The 22,593-nt window shown below is 34.9% G+C and overlaps 4 protein-coding genes across 4 annotated transcripts in view; 3 read left to right on the top strand and 1 right to left on the bottom strand.

The window, feature by feature from the left end:
• Nucleotides 1-22,593, bottom strand: part of Ance-3 (angiotensin-converting enzyme Ance-3) — a 53,777-nt gene that overhangs the window by 22,049 nt on the left and 9,135 nt on the right. Inside the window, exon 10 of the mRNA XM_011639906.3 lies at nucleotides 20,590-20,932. Coding sequence (XP_011638208.2) covers nucleotides 20,590-20,932 — 343 coding nt within the window. The remainder of the gene's footprint in view (nucleotides 1-20,589; nucleotides 20,933-22,593) is intronic.
• LOC105427962 (uncharacterized) lies at nucleotides 5,969-9,889 on the top strand. Its single transcript, XM_025218450.2, has 3 exons — nucleotides 5,969-6,634; nucleotides 7,299-7,527; nucleotides 7,861-9,889. Exons 1-3 carry the CDS (start codon nucleotides 6,623-6,625, stop codon nucleotides 8,805-8,807), a joined length of 1,188 nt encoding a protein of 395 aa, XP_025074235.2. The 5' UTR covers nucleotides 5,969-6,622; the 3' UTR covers nucleotides 8,808-9,889.
• LOC112552688 (uncharacterized) lies at nucleotides 12,026-15,015 on the top strand. Its single transcript, XM_025218449.2, has 2 exons — nucleotides 12,026-12,076; nucleotides 12,336-15,015. Exons 1-2 carry the CDS (start codon nucleotides 12,065-12,067, stop codon nucleotides 13,644-13,646), a joined length of 1,323 nt encoding a protein of 440 aa, XP_025074234.2. The 5' UTR covers nucleotides 12,026-12,064; the 3' UTR covers nucleotides 13,647-15,015.
• On the top strand, nucleotides 15,983-19,377 carry LOC105427912 (uncharacterized). The gene is made up of 3 exons (XM_089082353.1): nucleotides 15,983-16,087; nucleotides 16,499-16,794; nucleotides 17,213-19,377. The coding sequence occupies exons 2-3, from the start codon at nucleotides 16,783-16,785 to the stop codon at nucleotides 18,350-18,352; spliced, it is 1,152 nt and encodes a 383-aa protein (XP_088938479.1). The 5' UTR covers nucleotides 15,983-16,087; nucleotides 16,499-16,782; the 3' UTR covers nucleotides 18,353-19,377.

Genomic DNA, 22,593 nt, shown 5'->3' with positions numbered 1-22,593 from the left:
ATTAAAGATAATAAAGAATTGATGAAAACATGCGTTAAGAATGCGTGCATTAGTTGAATTTTTTTTGGTTATTAAATAAAAGAATATTATGAAAGAATAAACTGATAATGAGTTATCAAATGAAAGAATATAATAAAAGAATATAAACTGAGAAAATTAAAAGCGGCATACATAAATAAAGTAAATAAGATTCATAATACTTATTGTAACATTTTCTAAATATTATATATATAAATAAAATTATAAATATTTTATAAAAACATATAGATTACATAACGTCATATAATATTATATATACATAATATATAAATATAATATATTATATTTTATTATATGATGTTATATAATACTTTTTTTAAAGAAATGACAAACAAAAAAAATGTTATTTACAAAGAAAAAAATTTTAAGACTAATATCAACTTTTTCATAAATATCTTGGATCACTCTTTTCTGTTCGTTATTGATAAATGTCATTGCATTTTATCGACAGCACAAAATTGAATGATAAGGTGTCGACCCAATTTCCGCCACCAACGAGTTTCCGCCAAATCATAACCTTGATCATAACTCACTATGGCTTTCAACACCGTCTTAATTTTTAATCGTGTTTGTTCAAAGATTTTAATCACGTATATTGAAAGACGTTTAGAAAGAAATTTCATGATGTCTTCTTAAAAGATCAATTTCTAACTTAAGAATATTTTTAATATTCATTATAGATATTTTATTGAAGAACACCAGTTTCTAAAAAATAATTATCGGTATATTTTATCGCTTTATTAAATAAATTTTTTTCTCTGCACGTATTTTTTACTGTTTCTGCCATACATTATTAACAATTTCTAAATTTTTTTACAAAAATATATATTATATATATTATTATATATTATATTATTGATAAAAAATAAATTTGTATTACAGTATTACTTTATATGTTGCTTTGTATTAAGATTTACATTATTATCTTACATTATTTTATGCATATAAATTTATTAATGCCCTTTTTCGTTAGAGGAAATTATATCCTAATCTTTGCACGAAACCTTGAGGAAAATGCACGTACATGATAAAATCAATACTTAAAAGTAATTAAATTTATTACTTTGACCTTCATTATTTTATGTTTCCAGAATTTCCCTCGAGAATTGTGAAAGTTTGTATTCTCATAATGCTACTCTATTTTCCCTCGCTGAAAAGTTACCATTTTAATTCAGAGAATTGAAGTATTGTAACGAAGCAAGGTGAATAAATATTCCCAAAGTTTGAAGGAGCTCAATGAAAATTTGTGTTGTCGGATATAATTATACATGGGATATTATCTATGTGTATACGCCCTCTTCCGCAATTTTAATTAATACCAATGTCATGATCTTTGCGATTAAATTTCCTCTGTAAAATTTTCAAAAAGATTACGAAATATAAAATAATTATACTCGAGCAGAGATGATGATTTAACAAATTTCAATCATTATCTTTACTAATATTTTTATAAAAAATTTATACAAACTCTCTTTTAACTTGAAAATAAATTTAACGAAACATTTTGATTTGCAAGACGCAAAAGAAAAAAGAGAAGCTGAAACGTTTTCCGCTTCATTTCGATGTATCGATTTACAATAAATCGTCGTGATGCATCGAAGGCGAAACGAAGTGAAAAAGCCTCGAAGGGGCGTGCGAAGCAATCGATCTTTGATTATTCCTCGTTATTCCGGTCTTCATTATCCAATCCGGTCGTTTTGTAGTGTTGGCAGAGGCCCCCCCTGGCGCCATTGCGGTGCCATTGCCGAGGGAGAAGTCGATGCATCCGCGATTAATTTCTGCACGACCCACTTCGACCGGAGCGCGCGCGCGTGGCTTTGCCACTTGACTCACGACTTGAGGCAACAGCTTACGTGCTCCACGTCGTCTCCACGAGTATGGGAACGGTTACGCAATCGTGCCATTAGTGCACGCGACGCTGAAAGTTAAGAGTCTCTCCCCTTCGCCATCGCGCCGTCGCGCCGAGAAAGATCGCGCGCTGCCGCGAAGTCTACTTCCCCTTTCGTTTGTTTTCCAGGCCCACCGTAATCCTTTCGCTTCCTCCATCTGTCCCGCCGCACCTCTTTTCGCCTTGACTCGCGAAACCGTTCCATCTAAGACAATTACGCGGAGCGTAAAACGACGTTACTTGCCCTTCGTTATAAAATATTGCGCCCCACAAAGATCTTAAGATCACGAACGCCGAAGCGTAACGTGAGAAGGCTGGTAGCTCGCTTAAATATCAAAACTTTGACGGATTTTAAATTATATTCACGTTTAAGGATTTCTTCTTTTCACGTAAATTGAAGAGCTTCTTCATTTTAGTAAACATTTAACTTGACATTTAATCGCGACAGAAGATTAAATTTCTTACCGTTGTGGCCAATATGATATTTCAGATAAAAGATCAGGTCAGATTTCGTATATAATTATTACTTGTGAATATTCTATCGGAGAATCATAAAATTTATATCAATAATTCAAATAAAGGAGATACTATTTTTTTAAGTAAAATGATATTAACCAAACTAATAATTTAAATTTCGCCATCGTTATGTTTATCCTTCGTAGTTAGTAATTCTGTTATGAAATTTCCTATCACCTAATTGCATTAGAGTGAGAGGATCACAAGCCAGTTATTTGACATTTGGTATGATATTCATTTCATCTTTGAAGCTGCCCACGCATGTTCACAGCATTAAATGATGCAATCAGAATCAAGAAGATAATTTTCTCATTAAAGGCATCTCGAATTTTAAAAGTTGATAAAACTTTTAAGCATTAAAATTTAAATTGGCTTAATAAGCCTGTTTTGTACGATTGAATCATTATTTAAAATGACATTTTTTTATTTAAAGATTAAAAATTCTTGCATAAGTTGTTATTCGTTGTTCAAGAAATTAAACAGAAGAAAATTGAATACTTTATATATCGGACAAGTGTTTTATAGTCTCATAAAAGAAACGGTGTTTCTCTTAACTACTTTCAACGACGGTAGCCGATAAAGCAGCCAGTCTCTTTCACATTTGTTGATACAATTAAGATATACTTCATATTCTTTTTTAATTAAAAGATTGTTTTATCAAGTTATAAAAATTAAAACATTTTTTCTATGCTCCGGATTATTTATACAAAATTTAATCTTTTAAAATTAACTGGATATTACAAAACTATGAAATTATTATCTAATAAGAGAAGTAATAATAAATCTAAAAGATACAATATTTTCATTTAATTATTATTATTTAATTGTGAAATAATAATGTAATTTCAATGTTGTCAATGTTAAAATTCAAATTTTTTTGCATGTTTTCACTTCAGATCACTATCATGTGCGGATATCTTAACAGATTACGTTTCACAAGATTCATCTGGGATATATATCGTGAGAAATAATATCGACTGCAGCTATTGCAGATAATGTTTAAGCGGTAATTTGCATTCAAGATTAATATGCATTAAATTGCATTGTGAGAACGTCATTCACGATAAGCGAAAGTAATGACGCGAACATATCGTGTCCCCCTTAATGCTCTCGATGATCACGCGTCCGTCATCTACAGGGTCATTTTATTGCAATTGCTACAATAAATGATAATTCATTGTAATTTTAACTTAGAAATACGTATCACGTTATCAAAGTGCGATGCAAAACGGACAGAATAATTTATCTCTCGTAAATATAAAGTATAATTACTAAGTAATTATTATTCACAATTTTTTTGCATGTTTTTGTTATCGCATATTTTGCTATTTGCATATTTCGCGCATTTTGCATAATTCAATTTAATTGCAGCAGAAATTTAAATTATTAGTTTGGTTAATATTATTTTATTTAAAAAAATAGTATCTTCTTTATTTGAATTATTGATATAAACTTTATGATTCTCCGATAGAATATTCACAAGTATAATTATATAAAAATATAAAATCTGATCTGTCTTTTATCTGAAATATCATATTGATCACAACGATAAGAAATTTAATCTTCTGTTGCGATTATGACTTTGTGATATAATAATATGTATGTCGATAATTATTATTGCGATGTGCGTTTAGCATTAAGCAGGTCACTGAGACATAAAACCTAAGAAGGCTAAAAAACAAATTAAAACAGCGTCGGTTTTCCTCTATAGCTAAGATATGCTGCCTTCACGGTTTTCTGTGTGCTAGAAAGTTTGTACGTATCTAATAACGTAGTGATCTCGAGAGTGAAGGCAAAACCTATATATTAAAGATGTAAGAAAGTTTACGAGCATTGGACATGTAGTTCCGCTGTTATTAAGAAAACATTAATTACGAAGGTAGGTTTATGCGCTAAATTTATTGGCTTTAATCCGTAGATATCGTGTTTATTAATGATGCTTGATCGAATCGTCCTCCATTTTTTTTTTTTTTTCGTAATAAGTGATGCTGATTCACTAGTGTAAATGGTTTAGGCATTAGATTTAAAAAACTGAGAATGTTTAGCGCGACATAATTGAAAAACATATTAAATTATTACCATATGATTAGTCTCGCAAGACTGATTCCGCAACTAGATGGCCATCATACGTGTGAGGCCAGAAAATTACTATTATTACGATAGCCATGTCGATTGCCATGTCGACAAGTGATTTAAAAAACGTATCCTAGGCGAAGACTCAGTAAATTTTTTTACGTTAATTGATGTTTGTATTTGCGCGCACAAGTGTGCTTCTTCCTTCATATTATCGTTTGACGAATCTCGCGCATTTATGTCATAATCTAGATATCCGTGAAATGCACCTTTAAAACGCACCGCTCGTGACTTCCTCAAAGAGAATACAAAGAAGTCCCACGGGGTGTCTCTTTAAGAGAATTATTAATAGCCACCACTATGCAGAAAAAAACATTGAACTGCAATTTTATATAAAACTGTTAATCGGTAACTTGTAAGCTTTCCCGTCGCGTTTCTCCCGCATCTTTGACGTCCATTTCTGCGCATTTTTGACAGAAAATTATCCGATCGGGCGGATAAACTCTCTCCGTATTCGTGAAAAATCGACGAACTGCGTTCGCGAAATCGTGAGTAATGACGTGTGCAGGACGTTGTAGGATTAATTATCATGATAATGCGCTTGCTTTCGAGCGTTAAATATCTGATGTGCGTTGAAAGACGATGATGAAGATTGGTGATCTACGGACCGCGGCTAAGATCGCGTGCGCATCGCGAAATCCGTACAAAACGATGTGTGCACGATGTGAAACAATGCGAGCATCATTTTCACCTCACCGGCGTTGAAAAAAATCATGTTATATTCGTAAACGTACGATCTCATTTAAGTACACTTGTATTGCATACGCGTCATACCGTTATCTCGCTTTTATTATCACTCTTACAAATCAGAGCTGCTTCTACATGAGAACTACATAAGTGATTTATGTTTCTTTTTTTTTGCACAAATCCAGATTATCGTCTCAGATAACACGTCAGCACATACAATAATCAGGTTGAGTGGTCGAATATGCCAGTCCAGTTTGAAACGAGTATTTGCTTAAAAAAGCGATTTATATAATTTAATTAATATTGATATTAGATAAGGTAGATTGATATTAGATAATTTTATTACTCTGGTAGTAAAGGTTAACTTAGTTTGTAATGGTATAATCCATGGATATAGAAATGTTTATATAATTCGGGATTAATAGAGATACGTTCACCACGATTGCGAAGCTCACTTCGCTCTCTTAATTTGTGTATTTGCCACGGTACAGCACTGTTAATTACGATTTTTGGGGGAGTGCCGAAAGATCATTTTTATGATCGTCGAACTGGTTACCCGATCTCTTCGTGCAAGTTTCCGCAATCGTGTCAACGTGAAAAGGTCTTTGACACTTTTCACTTTCTGCTTACGACGGTTTATCTTGGAGAAGCGGCGATGCGTAGCGGGGAAGTTTAGCTTGCAGGATTTATGATTGCATTTACGTTTTCAAATGACCGGTTATGTTTCCGGTAATAAAGCCTTCGTCACGCATCAGAACAAATAATGTAAAACTTAGTGATAAAGATTGTTGTTACGCGGTATGAGCAATTGATATTATTATTATTATTATTATTATTATTATTATTATTAAAGATTGATTATTTTTATCAAACGTATGAAAAGTCATTCTTGTTAGATATATTTCATTAAAAAAGATATTTTTTTTACTATTATTTTTATTCTATTATTTTATATAACGTGCGGCAGTGTCTTCTATTCAAGATCATGGCCAAGGGAACTGTTCGAGAAAAATGTCGACATTCTATAAAAAGAAGTGAACTACTCTTGTCACCAGAATAATAAGTGTCACTCCTTTTATGCAATATATTGGAATCAGCATGCATGTTTCTCTAGACAATTTTTATTGTTGCGAAAAGGATATTTTCACTCTCGTCGTACGAGTATAATAAAACGCGAAAGTGATTCATCCCCTCTTGAAAAAGGCATCGCGTGTAAGCCTCTAAGATCAGTAACGCGCATCTAGTAGCCACATATATAAGATGGTAAAAGTATACGACCTGATCTATTTACTGTTAACTCGAGCAACGTGCTCGAAGAGAGAAGAGATTGTTCCCAGAGACGAGATCATTTAATTCAGGATGGGACATGGGGTACGTTCTTATACTATTAGAGTATTCAGTGACGTGAATGAGTGTTGAGATTTAAACTGTGTCATTGTGTAAATTTCATTCTCGATCAGTGCGTTTGTGTTAGATAACAATAAAATTCCATTAGGAGTGCAATAGAGTGCATAACATAAAAATGCTTTTTATTAATTCATTTAACTTTTTTTTTTGCGTAATTTTTTATTGTTTATAAAATACAAATTTATCAATATAATTAAAATGACTGAATCATTCATTTTAGGAAGTAAAAAAATTTTTTTACAGAAATAAAGAAAAATCTTATTTTTGTTTACTTTTAATTTGATCTTAAATTTTTTTCATAAAAATTATTACAAGTAGAATAGAATAGAACAAAACATAAAATTTTTAATTGCCATGCTTTAAATTTAATAATACAATTCTTATTTTATTGAAATGTTGTCTCAAGTTCTCTTTAAAATAATCGATTTGATTTATATTTTATTTAGACAATTTTTATATTTGATAAGATATTTTTCCTTTTGGAAGATAAAATTTTTTGTTTTCAGTTTGCAAAAATATTTTTAAATAGCTTTTATTTATTTTATGTTAAAAATAAGAGAGAGAAATTTGTAAAATCTTGAATATATAATAATTTATAATAATTTATAATCATTAATATTATTTGCAGGGATACGCAAGATTTTTATTATCATTCTTCATGGTTACTGCAATGAGTTTTCCGATGCAGAACAGCTATGATAGACGCATTTACAACTATAAACACTTCCCTGCAGTACGATATCATAAAGTTATGCCTTTCCATATAAAGCAAAATAGAGTCAATTATATCGAAAAAGGAAACATTTACAACACGAATGTACATAGAATTGAACAAGGAGAGCCTAGAGATAATGAATGTAAGTATCCTAATATATTAAATAAAATTAGCAATATAAAAACCAATACATTTTTTTAATATTGTAAAGAATTTTTCAAACAAGATTTAATAAACATTTTATAAATTGACAAAATGTTAATGTTCAATAGAAATATATATAAAATAGTATTTTTACGATTATCATTGAATCTTAATGCTTGATATTAATTTACTATACCATATTATTTTTTACTTTGTATATATCATATATATAAATATATAATTGTTAAAATACTGTTCTTGTATTTTTCTATAATGTTAAAGATTTAATAAATAAAACTATATATAATTTAATTAAGAAATAATTGTTCAGTTTCAGAATCTCACGTCGAATATTTTAAACAAATCAAAGATGATCAAGATATCAAAGATGATTACGGAAAAAATTTTGATATTAAATTTGTTGGAGAAGAAGGGCAAAGCGTACGTGATTACCAGGTATTAGATGACACGCATAAAACTGTGACGATCGTAAAAAAAATCGCGGTACCGTATCCTGTAGAAAAGACTGTTAGATATCCTGTGATCAAGAAAATACTATATCCAGTTAAAGTGCCGGTCCCACAACCGTATGCAGTCGAGAAGAAAATACCATATCCTGTAAAGATCTTTGTCAAAGTTCCTATTAAAATTCCGCGACCGGTACCGGTTGTCAAAGAGGTTCCGTATCCGGTTAAGGTACCGGTGGATCGTCCTGTTCCAGTCAAGGTATACATTCCGAAACCATATCCCATCGAGAGGAAGATACATTATAAAGTAAAAATCCCAGTACCGCAACCCTATCCCATCGAACGAAGAGTACCTGTACCGGTAAAGGTACCGGTACATGTACCTCAACCATTTCCAGTCGAGAAAATTGTTCATTATCCTGTGAAGATCAAGGTGAACAAACCGAGACCGGTTCCGGTCCCAAAGCCATATCCGGTACAAATCGCGAAACCGGTTCCGTATCCCGTTGAGAAGCCGGTGCCAGTTCCGGTCAAAGTGAAGGTGGAAAGACCGGTACCGGTTCCGGTGGACCGACCGGTGCCGGTCAAGGTCAAGGTTCCAATACCAGCGCCGTATTTAGTCGAAAAAAAGGTACCATATGCCGTTGAGAAATTTGTACCTATACCGGTAAAGGTACCGGTAGAGAGGCCAGTGCCGGTTCACGTGAGCAAGCCGGTCGAGTACCACATCGAAAAACCTGTTCCCTATCCAGTTAAGGTGCCGGTCGCGGTGCCACTAAATGAAGGTACCAAAGAATACAGTCCTTCATAAAAACGAGGCATTATTTGATATGATATGATAATGGAGTTGCTAGAGTAGCTGCCAGAGAGGCTTCGAATTTCGATCAAGGCATTTCTCGATTTGAAGATATGTAATAATCAAAAATAAAAGAACACACAAAATTCATAAGTCTTTAACATGATACTAAAATTAATATAATAAATAGTTGAGCATTTGCCTTCTTTTAAGGTATATTTATTTTCATTATGTAGAATTTTACTCTTAAATGCATATGAAAAGTATGTATAACGCCATCTTCGCAACATGTATTGTTACTGCGTTCAGTATGTATCGACAAAATCGTCTTTATCATAGTGTACAGTGTTGCTGTGAATATTGTATTATTATGAAAATAATTGGTTATTGTTTAATAAAGATCTCCCCCGAACCGGTCACATCCTAAATGACATTTTAATTTAAAATTTTAAATGCTTCTGTTGAATTCAAGTTAATTGATTTCAACTTTTGTTTCTATAATTGATCAATTAACAATTTCACCAAACCGATTAACGCGTAAAAGGAGATAATCGGTCAGGCAAGATGGTAGTAGAATGTAATTGAATAAATCGCAATTAACTTTTTGTGCGATACGATAATTGATGTTTCTTGACCATTAAAGTTTCTTTCTATCACAGTCTTTCAATATCAGTCGTATGTACTTTCATAGTGTCGTAATTACACGGAGATTGGATTGATACATTTTAATTGATCTCTGTAAAATACTAATCAATCAACGATATTGACCATGATTGTGATTACAAAATATTCTTTTGTAATATTATAAGAAATGGCATAATAGATTATACATGGTATAAGATTCATGCTATTTGTGTTTAACTTATATGTTTAACTTCGAAATAAATATTTAATGAATATTATTTCATGTCGCGTAATTTAAAATAATTTTGATAAATAAGCATTATATTACTTTTATGCAGCATATGTTACTTTTATTATTTAATTATCAAATTATTTTCTTATTTCTATGTCATGGAAAATAAAATTCAGATACTTTAAAACAAATTTTATCTGAATTTCTCAATTAGATCGCGAATATAAATATATATTTAATAAATATCACACCGTCTCTTACGGTTTAATTTATTAATATTTCATTATTTATTAATAATTCATTAATAAATCGCATTATGTTTTAAGATTGATTTGAGCTTTTTAGTAAACACTATAAATGTACATAAATCTACATATAATCCATATAAATTTATGGTTCATGCCAATTATAGTTGTTATTGTCGATAATAAACATATTATGTTATCTATTTATTAAACAAACAAATATATTGTTTTCTATTAATTTAAAAATTAAAATTATTTCTTAGTGTTTCTAATGTAGGATTTAAATTTATAATCTTCCGCAACTTTCACTCACGATCACGATATATTAATATTGACAACATACATTACAGATACAGAAAGACATTTTCAAATCTATCGCGTCTCTCAAACTCCTCACAGGATACTTCCAGGTGTAGAATGGAGTTAATGCACTTCCACGTGCGAGGCAATTACGGTTATACGTCGCTCTTATATCACTTTATGCTTTTCTTTACGGCGAGTGCAAACTTTACGAAATAAATGATTATAGTTCGCGTAATAAGTATCCAAAGCGGCGTGTGTTACGATTTCACTTCAACTCTTCCGTGTTGTAAAGATACTACTCCGTTCGATCTACGTACACTCGATGCATTTATTATCATTAATCATTATTACGATAAACATTAGCGCCACATGTTTCTTTATATTATTATAATACCAATGCAAAAATTAAAAATAAACTGAAATAAAATGAACAGCCGTCTTAGCTGGAACTGTCGTGGCTGAGTGACGAATGATTTTTCTTTTTCTCTTCGTATCTCCGGGAAATATCAGAAGAAAGTTTCGAGAAGCGCGTATAAATATAGGCGTTTAAGTGGTTAAAACAACCGCCGCCAAAGCGGGAAAGTTCTTTAAGAAGGCGAGATGTGTGGAGAGCACTTTTACACCGGTTTTGGTTTCACTAGTATTACTGATCTAGGAAATTCGATCGAGTTACTTAATTTGTTGTAGAAGAAAGTATTAATCGTATCGTACGTATTGTGCGATACGCATAAATATACATAGTTTGTTTACAAAAAAGCGACGGCGTTTGATTAAATTAATGCAACAGCTTCACAAAATATTAAATTATTTTTCTCTGTAAATATAGCAATTATTTGATATTTGATATGAAAATTTGCAAATTAATATATTTATTTGAATTATATGGATTTGTAAAATTTTTTATTAAAATTCTTTCTTTGAAATTTACTCTATAAAATTTGGATTTTTCTATATAATTTGCAGTGCTTTATATACCATTAACATTATCATTATTAACATTAACGAGAGATCAAAGAAATTCTTTCGGCAAAAGATAAGAAAAATTAGAAGATTAGTGTTTATTGGAAAATGTGATCAGATATTCTGAGAAGGCAAAAACTTCATGGCAATACAAGAATCTTTCAATTTTATGATTCGACATAGAAAGTGCCTATTCACTTTCATCGGTTATTCGTAAATAGCATAACTAATCCGCTATTCTTATTGTATAAATTAATGAACTAGAACGTATAGAACTGTAGATTGTAACGTATGCATTTCTGTCGCATTTCTGTATTAAATAATTTGTTTTACAAAAGTAAATATTCTTATTGTTATACTAAACATAAACATTATTTGTATAACATTATGTGTATAAAAAAATAAATAAAGTTTTTTAATATTACATAAAACTGAATATTATTGAATAAAATATTTTATATGTAATAAAAAAAAAATGTTATGTAACATATAAAAAGCAACAATAATATAGATGTTAATATAAGTGAATAATATAAGTATAAAATACCGAGGCTAATTCACATGGAGCAATTAAATTTGAAAAGCAAAAAATTTGTTTCGTGGAAACTTTTGCATTTCTTTAGAAGGGATGGATCGTGATTCAAACTGCTTACGCGTTTTGCGTACTGCACTGTTTTAAAATAGGCGGCATGGTCCATTCCTTGCGACTGAATGGCGTTCGTAGTTAAGCCGCAAAACAATGATAATCATTTAAGCGTAGATAATTGTCACGAATAAGGTATTGCAAGGCTATAAAGGTCTAGCTAGTTAAACCGGCGAAAGTAGTCTATGGTATATAAATAATAGTGGGATACCTTTCCGTTTAGATTCAGTGTAAGTTGATCTATGGTCTTGATCGCAAAGGCATCATGAGACATCAGGTATTTTAATTAACTACATCATTAATTTTTCTTTCATAATAAATATTCTTTTGTCATAAATTTTATAATTTTACGCATTATTTTGATTAGAATTATATGTCCAATTAAAAATCTTGAAATATATAAATTTTATAAGGGAACGAAAATCTATTTTATTCAGATTTTAATCAGATTAGATATATCTTGAAATTTAAAAATATTTTTCTATATCTCATTTACAACTGTCTTTTTATTTTTAATATGTATTTTTTTTTAATAGAGAGAGTGTTTAATAGCATTTCTGTGCTTCGGAATTGCCCTTACGTCGTCGGCTAGTCGTAGAGAGGAACTCGAGAGGGCCGCTGAGCTTGCAGTGGAAAAGGCAGCTGAAAGAGCGGCCGAGAGGGCAGTAGAAAAAGCTTTGAATAGCGGGAATAGTACGACGGAATCCAAGATTATTCGTGAATCTTATTCCAATGTTAGAAAAGATCCGTGCAAAGAGAAGAAAGAGGACGACGATTTCGACGATAGCAGCGTGGAGCCAGATGATGAAGTGGAACCAGAAGAAGACGCGGACCATTGGAGTAGATATTTACGAAATTCGAGATTTGCCTCTCGACGCACAAGAGACAGAGACTTTCGTGCATGGCTCAGCAAGATCGATTTTAAAGACATGACGGATATCTGGAAAAGATTTCCGAGGAGTGATTGGTCCCACGAGGACACGAGTTGGGATAAACCGAGCAAAAAGATCGTGACCGTGCAGAAGAAGGTACCAGTACCAGTACCAGTGACGATCGAAAAGAAAATTCCATATTCAGTCTACAAGCACGTTCCTTACGAGATCAAAGTACCCGTATCACAGCCTTACACAGTGGAGAAGAAAGTGCCTTACCCGGTCAAGGTCTACGTGAACGTACCGGTTGAGGTGCCGGAACCTTATCAAGTCGAGAAGCAAGTACCTTACAAAGTGAAGGTCGATAACCCTGTGCCGTACAAAGTCGAGGTGCCACTACTGCAGCCATATACAATCGAGAAGAGGATTCCGGTCGAGGTAAAGGTACCGATATCGCAGCCGTATACCGTCGACAAGCCGGTACTCTACGAAGTCAAAGTACCTGTCAAGATACCGACACCGTATGAGGTTGAAAAAAAGGTACCAGTACCAGTTAAGGTTCCTGTTGACCGGCCATATTCGGTACCAATGCCGAAACCTTACCCAGTAGAGGTCACCAGACCATATCCGGTTGAAGTGACTAAACCGTATCCAGTAAGAATTAAAGTACCTGTGGAGAAACCGTATCTAGTGCCGGTCGAGAGGCCGGTTCCGGTACCTGTCAAAGTGCCGGATCCCCAACCATATACCGTGGAGAAACCAGTGTCGGTGGAGATAGTGAAACCTTATCCCGTCCCGATTAAAGTACCCGTGGACAAACCTTATGAGGTATACGAGACGAAGCCAGTGCTTATACCGGTGAAAAAGCCCTTTCCGTATATCGTGCAAGTGCCGGTACCCGTCAAACCCGGTTGGAAGAATCGTACCAAGGAAGATTTACTAGAGAGCGAAAGCGCCGAGACTAAGTGGCGATGACCGCAATGGTCAGATGAATCATTCAATTGATAAAATCGCAGGTGGTTATTTGCTAGCAATTCATCGTGCATTAAGTATATAAAAAAATATATCATATAAAACCGCGACAAATAAATTTAATATAATTTAGGAAAAGGTGGAAAGAAAAATTAAATTAATTAGAGTAAATTAGTATCTGAGACTTGTTAAATTTGGAAATTTTCAAGTTTTAATAGTTAAAGTAAATATCAATTTATATTACAAAACGAACAAACTCTAATTTTATCATACACATTGTGTAAAGTTATTCTATTTAATACTTTTTTACTGATAAAATGACTGAATTATGTTTATTATATTATACTCGTGTAGAAAAAATATTCGATTATTAGAAAACATATCAATTGTGTATTAATGATTATGGATATGTTTATAGAAATTTAAGAGAATGCGTGCACATTATTATAATCGAAATATTATACTTTTTTATTTAGGGAAAGTAATTATGTATATTTGTTAACTAAGTAAATAAGTTTAATCAGAAGAATTTCTTTAAGGTAAACTCGTAATGTTCGAGAAAGTTTAGATTCTCTAATTAAATGATCATATCACCAACTTCTAAGTTTATGTGTTAAAATTAACTAATCGTCTCTTAATTATGTAACATGAAACTCTCTAACTGATTTACGCAACAGAATCTGCGTATATATACATTTTCATTGATTTATATGAGTATTTAATTATTATTTTAAATATGTATAAATAAAACCGAAACACATGATATGACTAAAATTAGTTTCCTAGTTAATCATTATTTCCTTATCCGTGCTTGATTGGAAGAAAGGAAATAAAGGACGGTCGTAAAGTCGTAGTGATAAAACCAGATTTTGCTTTCGTTGCCGTATAATTACATAAAAATTGCAAAACTCTATTTAATTCGTCTGTACCGTTTTTGCCACGACACCTGCACCGAATTTTGCATTCATTTCCTGACTTAATTAAGAAAATAAAACTTGTGTTTTGTTTTAACACGATTAGGAAAGAAATTACGTGAATTACATAAAGTATTTTTTTAATTTTTCATATAATTCTATATATTTATAATATATACCATTAATTAAATTATTCATTTAATAAGAAACAAATTATTTATTATTTAAACAGAGCCAATTTTTATACAATAAATCCTAAATTTATTATACTTAAAAAATATATTTAACTTGTATACTTTATTTTGCTAAGATTTAATAAAACTGTTAATTAATGTTGTACTGTGTATATTATAATGTGTGCTGTTAATAAATGCATTAAACAGTGAAACTGCAATTTTTATTGTATCGTGAAGCATCTTAGTTACTTTAATCTGCTCTAATTTTAACCAACGTAATGTCTGAACGTTCACTTTTTTTCCTTTAGCAATAATTAGTTTCGCTTACTCCTTTTCATTTTTTCACTATATAGTTATCGTTACAGATACACATCTATCTCCGAATATCAAATTAAGAATTAAAATTTTGAATACTACTGCATCTTAAATAAATGTATTCCCAGTCTTTGGCCGAGTAAAATAATTTACTCTCTAATTTGATTAATTTATTTCACTTTTCTCTTTAAATTTTCTTCTTTATATATTTATTGTATAACTAATAGCTAAATTCATTAATATTTTTTCCCCATGTTTTGTTTTACGTATGATTAAAAAATTATATTCTGTCATTTTTGTCCAAATCGTTTACCTCTTCTACTTTCTTTCATTAGTACGTAACCAATAATCTTTTCGGTATATCTTCTAATTGCAGGGAGTAATTAAATTCGCTGTGCACGCGTACGCGATAGCAAAATAAATAGCAAAATAAAATATTTGATAACATCTGAAACCCATCAGAAACTTACGCGAATTCAATCTTAATTACGTTCATTATCGTTCTATGCTTTTAGACATAATTTCCTCCGTCGTTCTCTCTCTCTCTCTCTCTCTCTCTCTCTCTCTCTCTCTCTCTTTCTCTCATATTAGTGTCAAGTACGATATTTCTCAATTGGAGCAAGTCGTCGCGGGACGCGACTTTACTGCGCGGCGCTCCGGAGAAGGAAACGGCGCGATAAACGCGGTCAATCGGCGCGCAATGTTTCTAGGATCTACATCTTCTCTTTGCCCCGTCCTTCTATCCTCTCACCGGACATTTTTCACCTTTTCTCTCCTTCTACCGTTCCCGATTCTTCCTCTCGCGCTCTCCCTCGGATCGCAGGGGAGACCGTTAGGCGTCCGTCGTCGTGTTCCTCGTCTCGGCCGAGAGAACTCGTACACGCGGCTTGCCGCGCGTCCTTCCGCGGAGACCGGATGCGGAGGCGGGGGCGGCTACTTTGCAGAGTCCTGCCGGATGGTACGCACGAGCGAGAAACTTCCACGAGATGGAAAACCGCGGAGGGAGATTGGCTGCTTGGAAAGAGGAGGGAAATGACAGGTAAGGGAGGAATGGAAACGCATCTCTGCGTCCAATGGCGTAGATGAATAGAATTACGAACAGGGCGAAATATCCTTGGACTCTTCGTAGAAAAAAAATTGTAGAAAAATCACTCTCAATGAAATGGAAAATTATCGTTATCAAGTGTCGTTATCAAGTGTCAAAACATTCTTTGGAGAATCTAAACTTGGCAAACATTAATTTCTCTCGATAAATATTCTCTCAGTTGTACCAGAATTTCGTAATTATTATATATCGTTGATTATTATTAGATCATTGTAGAATTTTCCGTTCATTTCTTCTTATGCTTTATGTTTTTTTTTTTCGATTGAAAAGTATTTGTAAGACATTTTTGTTCTCGACGAATGCCTAGCTTTCTAGCTTTGATTCTTTTTAACGTTACTGTTACAGGAAGTTCCGGTATTCCGTAATTTTCCATAGTGGCTACGCCGTTGGTCGCGATTATGGAAGCACCGTAGCTTGTATGTCTAGGATTTGTAAAAAAAAAATGCCATAACGCGCCGTGCACGTCGGGCGATCACCAGACGCGTGTGTTTCACTTTTCCGCGAGAGTGCAGAGGGGCTCGCTCGATACACGTCGGGGGAAAGTGGGCTATAAAGACGGTAGCACCTTGGGGGGAAGCATTCAGTAAAGTCTGGACATTGACCAGATCGTGAGAGAGATCTTGGTAAAGATGAAAATTTTGGTGAGTTCGTTTTATCGAGACAAAATTAGTTGCACTTACAATTCGCAAATTAGCTTCGTTTAATTCGTTAACCATCTTGTTAATATCATCTTTTTAAACTTCATCAACATTCCATCTTAAATAAATGTCATAAATAACCATAAATTTTAATTTTCAAAATAAATTATTTATAGAATTATTTAAATTAATATTGTTTCGCGAAGGATATTACAAAGATAAGCTATGTTCAACGAATAAAAAATGGCCTGAGGTTAAACTTATGTTTTATATAATCTGCTGCACGCTAATGTATTATCGAGACCATTAACAACTGTGTTTAACGCGCGCGTGACATTCTTTCACGGTCCAAGGGACAGATCATTGATGCTGCATGAGCGAGCAATTGAGGTAATCAGCGTGACGTTTCTATCGATTACAGTTTCTCACGCTATTTGCGGGGCTGCTGGCCTTGGCCGTGTGCGAGAAGAAAAAGGGAATTACGAGTAAGGAAATCGAAAATGCCGAAGACGTGGAGAAGAAACAAGATAAGCGCGGACTGAGTCACGTCGAGGCAGACTTTGGAGGACATGACGATGGCGGTTATGGTGGCGGCTTTGAAGGTGGTCACGATTTCGGCGGTGGAGACATTGGCGGTCATGATATTGGTGGTGGTTACGATGGTGGTTACGGCGGTGGCGGTGGCGGTGGCGGCGGCGATGACGGCGGTAAGATCAAGCAGATCACGATCGTGAAAACGGAGAAGGTGCCCTATCCAGTCGAGAAGAAGGTCCATTACCCGGTAGAGAAGGAAGTACCGTATCCAGTTAAAGTACCGGTACCACAACCCTATCCGGTTGAGAAAAAGATCCCGGTACCAGTGAAAGTTTTGGTAAAGGTACCGGTTCACATACCGCAACCGTACCCAGTTGAGAAGAAGGTGCCCTATCCGGTTCACGTGCCGGTAGAAAGACCGGTACCTTACAAAGTATACGTTCCCCAACCGTATCCAGTCGAGAAGAAGATACCGTATCCAATAAAAGTACCGGTACCGCAGCCGTTCCCGGTAGAAAAGCCCGTGCCGTACACTGTGAAAGTTCCAGTGCACGTACCGCAACCCTTCCCTGTGGAGAAGCCGGTACCGTATCCGGTAACAGTGCCCGTTGAACGACCTTATCCAGTACACGTAGCTAAACCGTATCCAGTTCCGGTTGAAAAACCAGTACCTTATCCAGTTGAGAAGAAGGTACCGTATCCAGTCAAGGTTCACGTGGAGCGACCAGTAGGAGTGCCCGTAGAGAAGCCAGTGCCCGTTCACGTTAAAGTACCGGTACCGGCGCCGTACCCGGTAGAAAAGCCGATACCTGTACCGGTAGAGAAGCCGGTGCCCTACGCCGTAAAAGTGCCTGTAGAACGACCTGTGCCAGTCCACGTGACAAAGCCAGTAGCCGTACCGGTACCTAAGCCTGTACCATATCCCGTAAAAGTGCCGGTAGCAGTACCAGTACACGAGCACGAGCACGGAGGGGGTGACTTAGGGGGTGAATATGAATCTAGCTTCGGAGGACACTCGGGATATTAATATGAAAAAGCGTGGCAGTGGAGGATTTCCTGCTTCAGTTCAAAATTAAGGGCGAGAAAGGGAACGCGTTGATACAAATAATTGCTATAAGAAAATTTGTCAATTCAACGCGATTTCGATCACAATATTGTATATAAAAGCATTAAAAAGCATTTAAATATATTATATATATAACATATTATATATATATATATATATATATATAATATGTTATATATATATATATATATATATATATATATATATTATATATATATTATATTATTATATATATATATATATTTGTGGAAAAAACTAGAATTAGATTATTGTGTTGATTTATATAAATTTGGAGTTATTTGTATAGATAGGCCGAGATCCATAGAGAGATCCGACATGTGCAAATTCTCCACTGCGGCGGATCCACTCAGCGGATACGAGCGGGTATGGAATATCGGCGCTCATCATGGAATATTGCGATAACATTTCTCTTATTTCTTTTTTTTTTTTTAATACATTGCGTCGAGGAGGGGAACATAGAGCAATGTGATTTGTAACGCGGTCAACGGCTGATTTTTCGTACCGGAGCGTTAACGAAGCGTTTTCCTCGACACTCGCGGATCTCGCGAATTTATCGTTCGAAGTGCGAGTCCGCTAGGAAAACGCGGACGTATTTATTTTCCTAACTAAGCGTCGTTCTCGCTGCGGGGTCCGACGAGGAAGGTGAGTTTGCAGAACAGCCGTTTTGCGCCGCAAAAGATGATTATGGGTCTCCGAGTCTGCTTAGACAGCTAACGATTTCCTAGATGTAGTATCGACACTTAAGTACCTACGAGAACACATATTGTACTGTGTGTCTCTTACGACGTTCGAAACATGTAACGGACGTCTTTATACGATGTCTTTCGCTTCTTTTTAATAAAACCAAAGAGCAAAACACAACAAGTCTTGAAATTCACTCCTAGCCTCATTGCCATTCTTTAGAAATGAAAACTCGTTTAGTCTTACGCTTGTCTCCTTCTTCAATAAATCTTGCATACTAAGCAGTTTGCGGCTCTTGTACTCCTTTCCCCTGCGAGCGAAATTGAATTAGGCATCGAATTGATATTCAGATGAAACTAAATATGTCAGATTTCTTTGGCATTCATTGGAGAACGAGCTAAGCGGCAAAGCGTCGATTTATAGCGAGAAGACAGAAACTTTTTGGATACGCATTTGTCAGGCTGGCGTCAATATCCTTGAACTTCGTGTAGCGTGACGAATTATTGTTTATCTTTGATCGCGTGCGCTCGATATATTTCGCTCCGCGCGAGCGGTGTTCGATTGTGACCGAGGCGTTGTTCCGGTTTCTTGTTCCGGCAGAGAGCCGGAAAAGACCGGCGAAAGCCACTTCTCGCAATTTCGGCCGTGCTGCAGACGCGGAAATTCGCCCGATAATTAAGCGCCGCTAAAAAGTCTCTATGCGTAATTAACCCTCGTATATACGGTACGATGGAAATAGGACTTTCTTTTATCTAGCATGACTAACAAAGAAAAGAGCGCATACGTAACACTTCCGATTCGATGATATCAGGCGTCCTGTTCTGCCTTGCGACCTATCATTTGGATCGTGCGGATCTCAGGCATTAGACTCGTTCGCGCAGTTCGCGCTACTTGCGATGCATGTAACGAGAGTCGGAGAAAGGGTTCTCGCGCGCCTCTCTTTCTCCTGATCTGCCAATGAGTGGATCACAAGAGGAGGAGCAACACGGGATCGCGAATCAAAAGTGAAATCGCCAATCTCGATGCACGAGGCACCGCGGGCCCGCGGTGAATTGTTAGCAATGGGATTATTCGCTTCGGGCGTATTGGAAACTACATATGAAAGTACGTTTCGAGTATGTAGCAGGTGTTCCTTTATTGTCAAATCAGCAAGACTAGACTTGTTGAAACAACAACGCATATCTTGCAGAATGTACGTGCTATCCAGTTTATCAATCAGATGATAAGAATACAATAATGTTGCAAGAGGATACCTTTTTCCTGTTATTTTATACACAATATTATCGCAATTTTCTCACGTATCTATAATTTTAATTGTCATTTTTCGCAACTGTCAAGTCGCAACAACAAACAATTAACAATTAATTTTAGGTGATTATCTACGCGAGATGTAACCGATCTTTATATGAAATCCAAATGAGACTTGCGTACAAACTCAGCGGGATTAGAAGCATGAAATAAAAGTAATAAATGTTTGAATAAGAAGAATCACTCACCGTATGTAGGGAATATTGGCCGGGATGTGATACTTCGCACCTGGATCGAAGTCATCCTCGGATCGTAGAACCGGCGGTTTGGTACCCGTGTATTGTTCCTTGAGTCTGTGCCAATGGCAATTGTATTCCTCCTTATTGACATAGCCGCGGAAGACATCCCATCGCCACCTGTCTATCGCGATGCTGAAGGGCAATAATACCAGTTTATCCATCGCCAAGGAGAAGAGATAATTAATGTCCGCAGAGTGTTCGTCGATGTATCTATTCGCCAAGCCCAGAGTTTGCAAATGCTGCGGCGTCGCGACGCTCAAGGCGACGGTTTCGCCGACCGCCTCATGGAACCCTGATAATTATAATAATTATTTTAGCGAAATTTAGTATAATAATTAAGTAAGGAGTTGCATTTACTTTTTCTGCAATAATTTTCCGACAATGTTTTGCTTTTAATAAATCTTATTTTAAAATGTTAGTATATGTTTGTTTTGTTATATTTATTTATTTTTAGATATTAAATTCATAAAACAAGTTATAACAATGCTTATTTTATTTAAGAGATTATGGTAATAAATTTTTATTTTTATTATTTTTATTATCAATCATTTTAGATTTCGAGTTTTATTCGCGGATGTTTTGAGAAGTTTGGCTCTTTGATAATCGAACGGTGAAAGTTCGACGTCGGATGAAACAGATGGCTTGTCGTAGAGTTCCGTCTACGATTATTGCAAAGTTTCTCGAGGTTCTCCGCGAATAACCCGATGGCTTTTTGCATTTGTTGCGATTTAGCGCTAACCAGGATGTAATTACAGTTACTACGGATTAGTCAAGCGTGGCAGATGACGCTGATTATTTTCCTTTTTTCTTATCTCGTTTCCCTATGCAAATTGCGCATACGCCTCGAACGCGTAATTAATCGTAGCGCGATTTCGTAACTCAGAATTAGAGTTAATTAGCCATTGCGAATACACGAACGTGCGGAATGTAGATGAAAATCCGCGATAAAAAAATTATTCGCGAACGCAGAACGAAATTTGACGTCGAAGTGAACGGTAATTCCGGAATAATTCTGGATCGTCGTGTAACCGAGGTCGATCTCAAATGGAGCGATAAATTGCCTAGATGGAGTAGATCTTACATGATTAAGGAGAGGCAGATTTTATTCTCGCTCGGATTTTATGTGAAACCGATCGAACGATTGGCAAGGCCGCTGCGAAGCGGCCTATTCTCGTTGAAACTTGAAACAATCTGTGTTCCGGTGTAAGGCGAACGACCGGCCGGCCGTTGCTACAGTGAAAGCGCGATTATACCGTAATAAAAATATTTTAACGTACGCGCCCGACGCCAATGTACGCGAGTAACATCCACTTGGCTATTCGCGAGTAGCGTAGCGCGCAGCGCGCGTACACCTCGAGCGTGTCGTATGCGCTCTCGCTTTCGCGCTATTAGCTGTAAGACGCACGCAAGTCGACTTCCGGAAGTCGGCCCGAGAATCCGGACCCGTCAAGCTTATGTAACAAGTTGTCATTTGTCCGGCATGCATGGCATCACCACCGACCGTCTCCCATTATTTTGTCCTACTCTGCTTTCTTCTCAGCGTGATACAATTTCTTACTATCGCTCTCGCGTGTATTATATGAAACATTGATCAGCTAACATTGATCGCTTTATTCATCAATCTGGACGGTGTCTTGTGAGCGTTTTAAAAATGTTGTAACACTTTTATAATAATGTTAATATATTATTTTTTTGTTTATTTATATCGCGCAAAATATAGAGACAAGGGATAGCATCTTATCTTAGTAACTATTTTCTTGTAAAAAGTTTTATCTTTATCATTATGCAACTTATCTTGTCATTTTATACTTGATTTATATATATATTTTTATTATATTCTGAATTTTTTTAAGTAAAATTTATACTAATGATTACAATAATGGTTAATGTTATTATTTGTGAATTAAATCTTGGTAAACTTGAGCTTTAATTTATATAATATAATCGCGCAAT

This window comes from Pogonomyrmex barbatus, unplaced genomic scaffold (genome assembly GCF_055798465.1).
Source record: "Pogonomyrmex barbatus isolate J1 unplaced genomic scaffold, ASM5579846v1 scaffold6, whole genome shotgun sequence".
Taxonomy (NCBI): domain Eukaryota; kingdom Metazoa; phylum Arthropoda; class Insecta; order Hymenoptera; family Formicidae; genus Pogonomyrmex; species Pogonomyrmex barbatus.
Note: the sequence above shows the minus strand (reverse complement) of the source record. Positions and strands in the feature narration are given on the sequence as shown.

Coding starts and splice junctions, on each gene's coding strand:
- LOC105427962 (XM_025218450.2), top strand. Junction 7,528..7,860: donor AGAGCCTAGAGATAATGAAT/GTAAGTATCCTA, acceptor ATAATTGTTCAG/TTTCAGAATCTCACGTCGAA.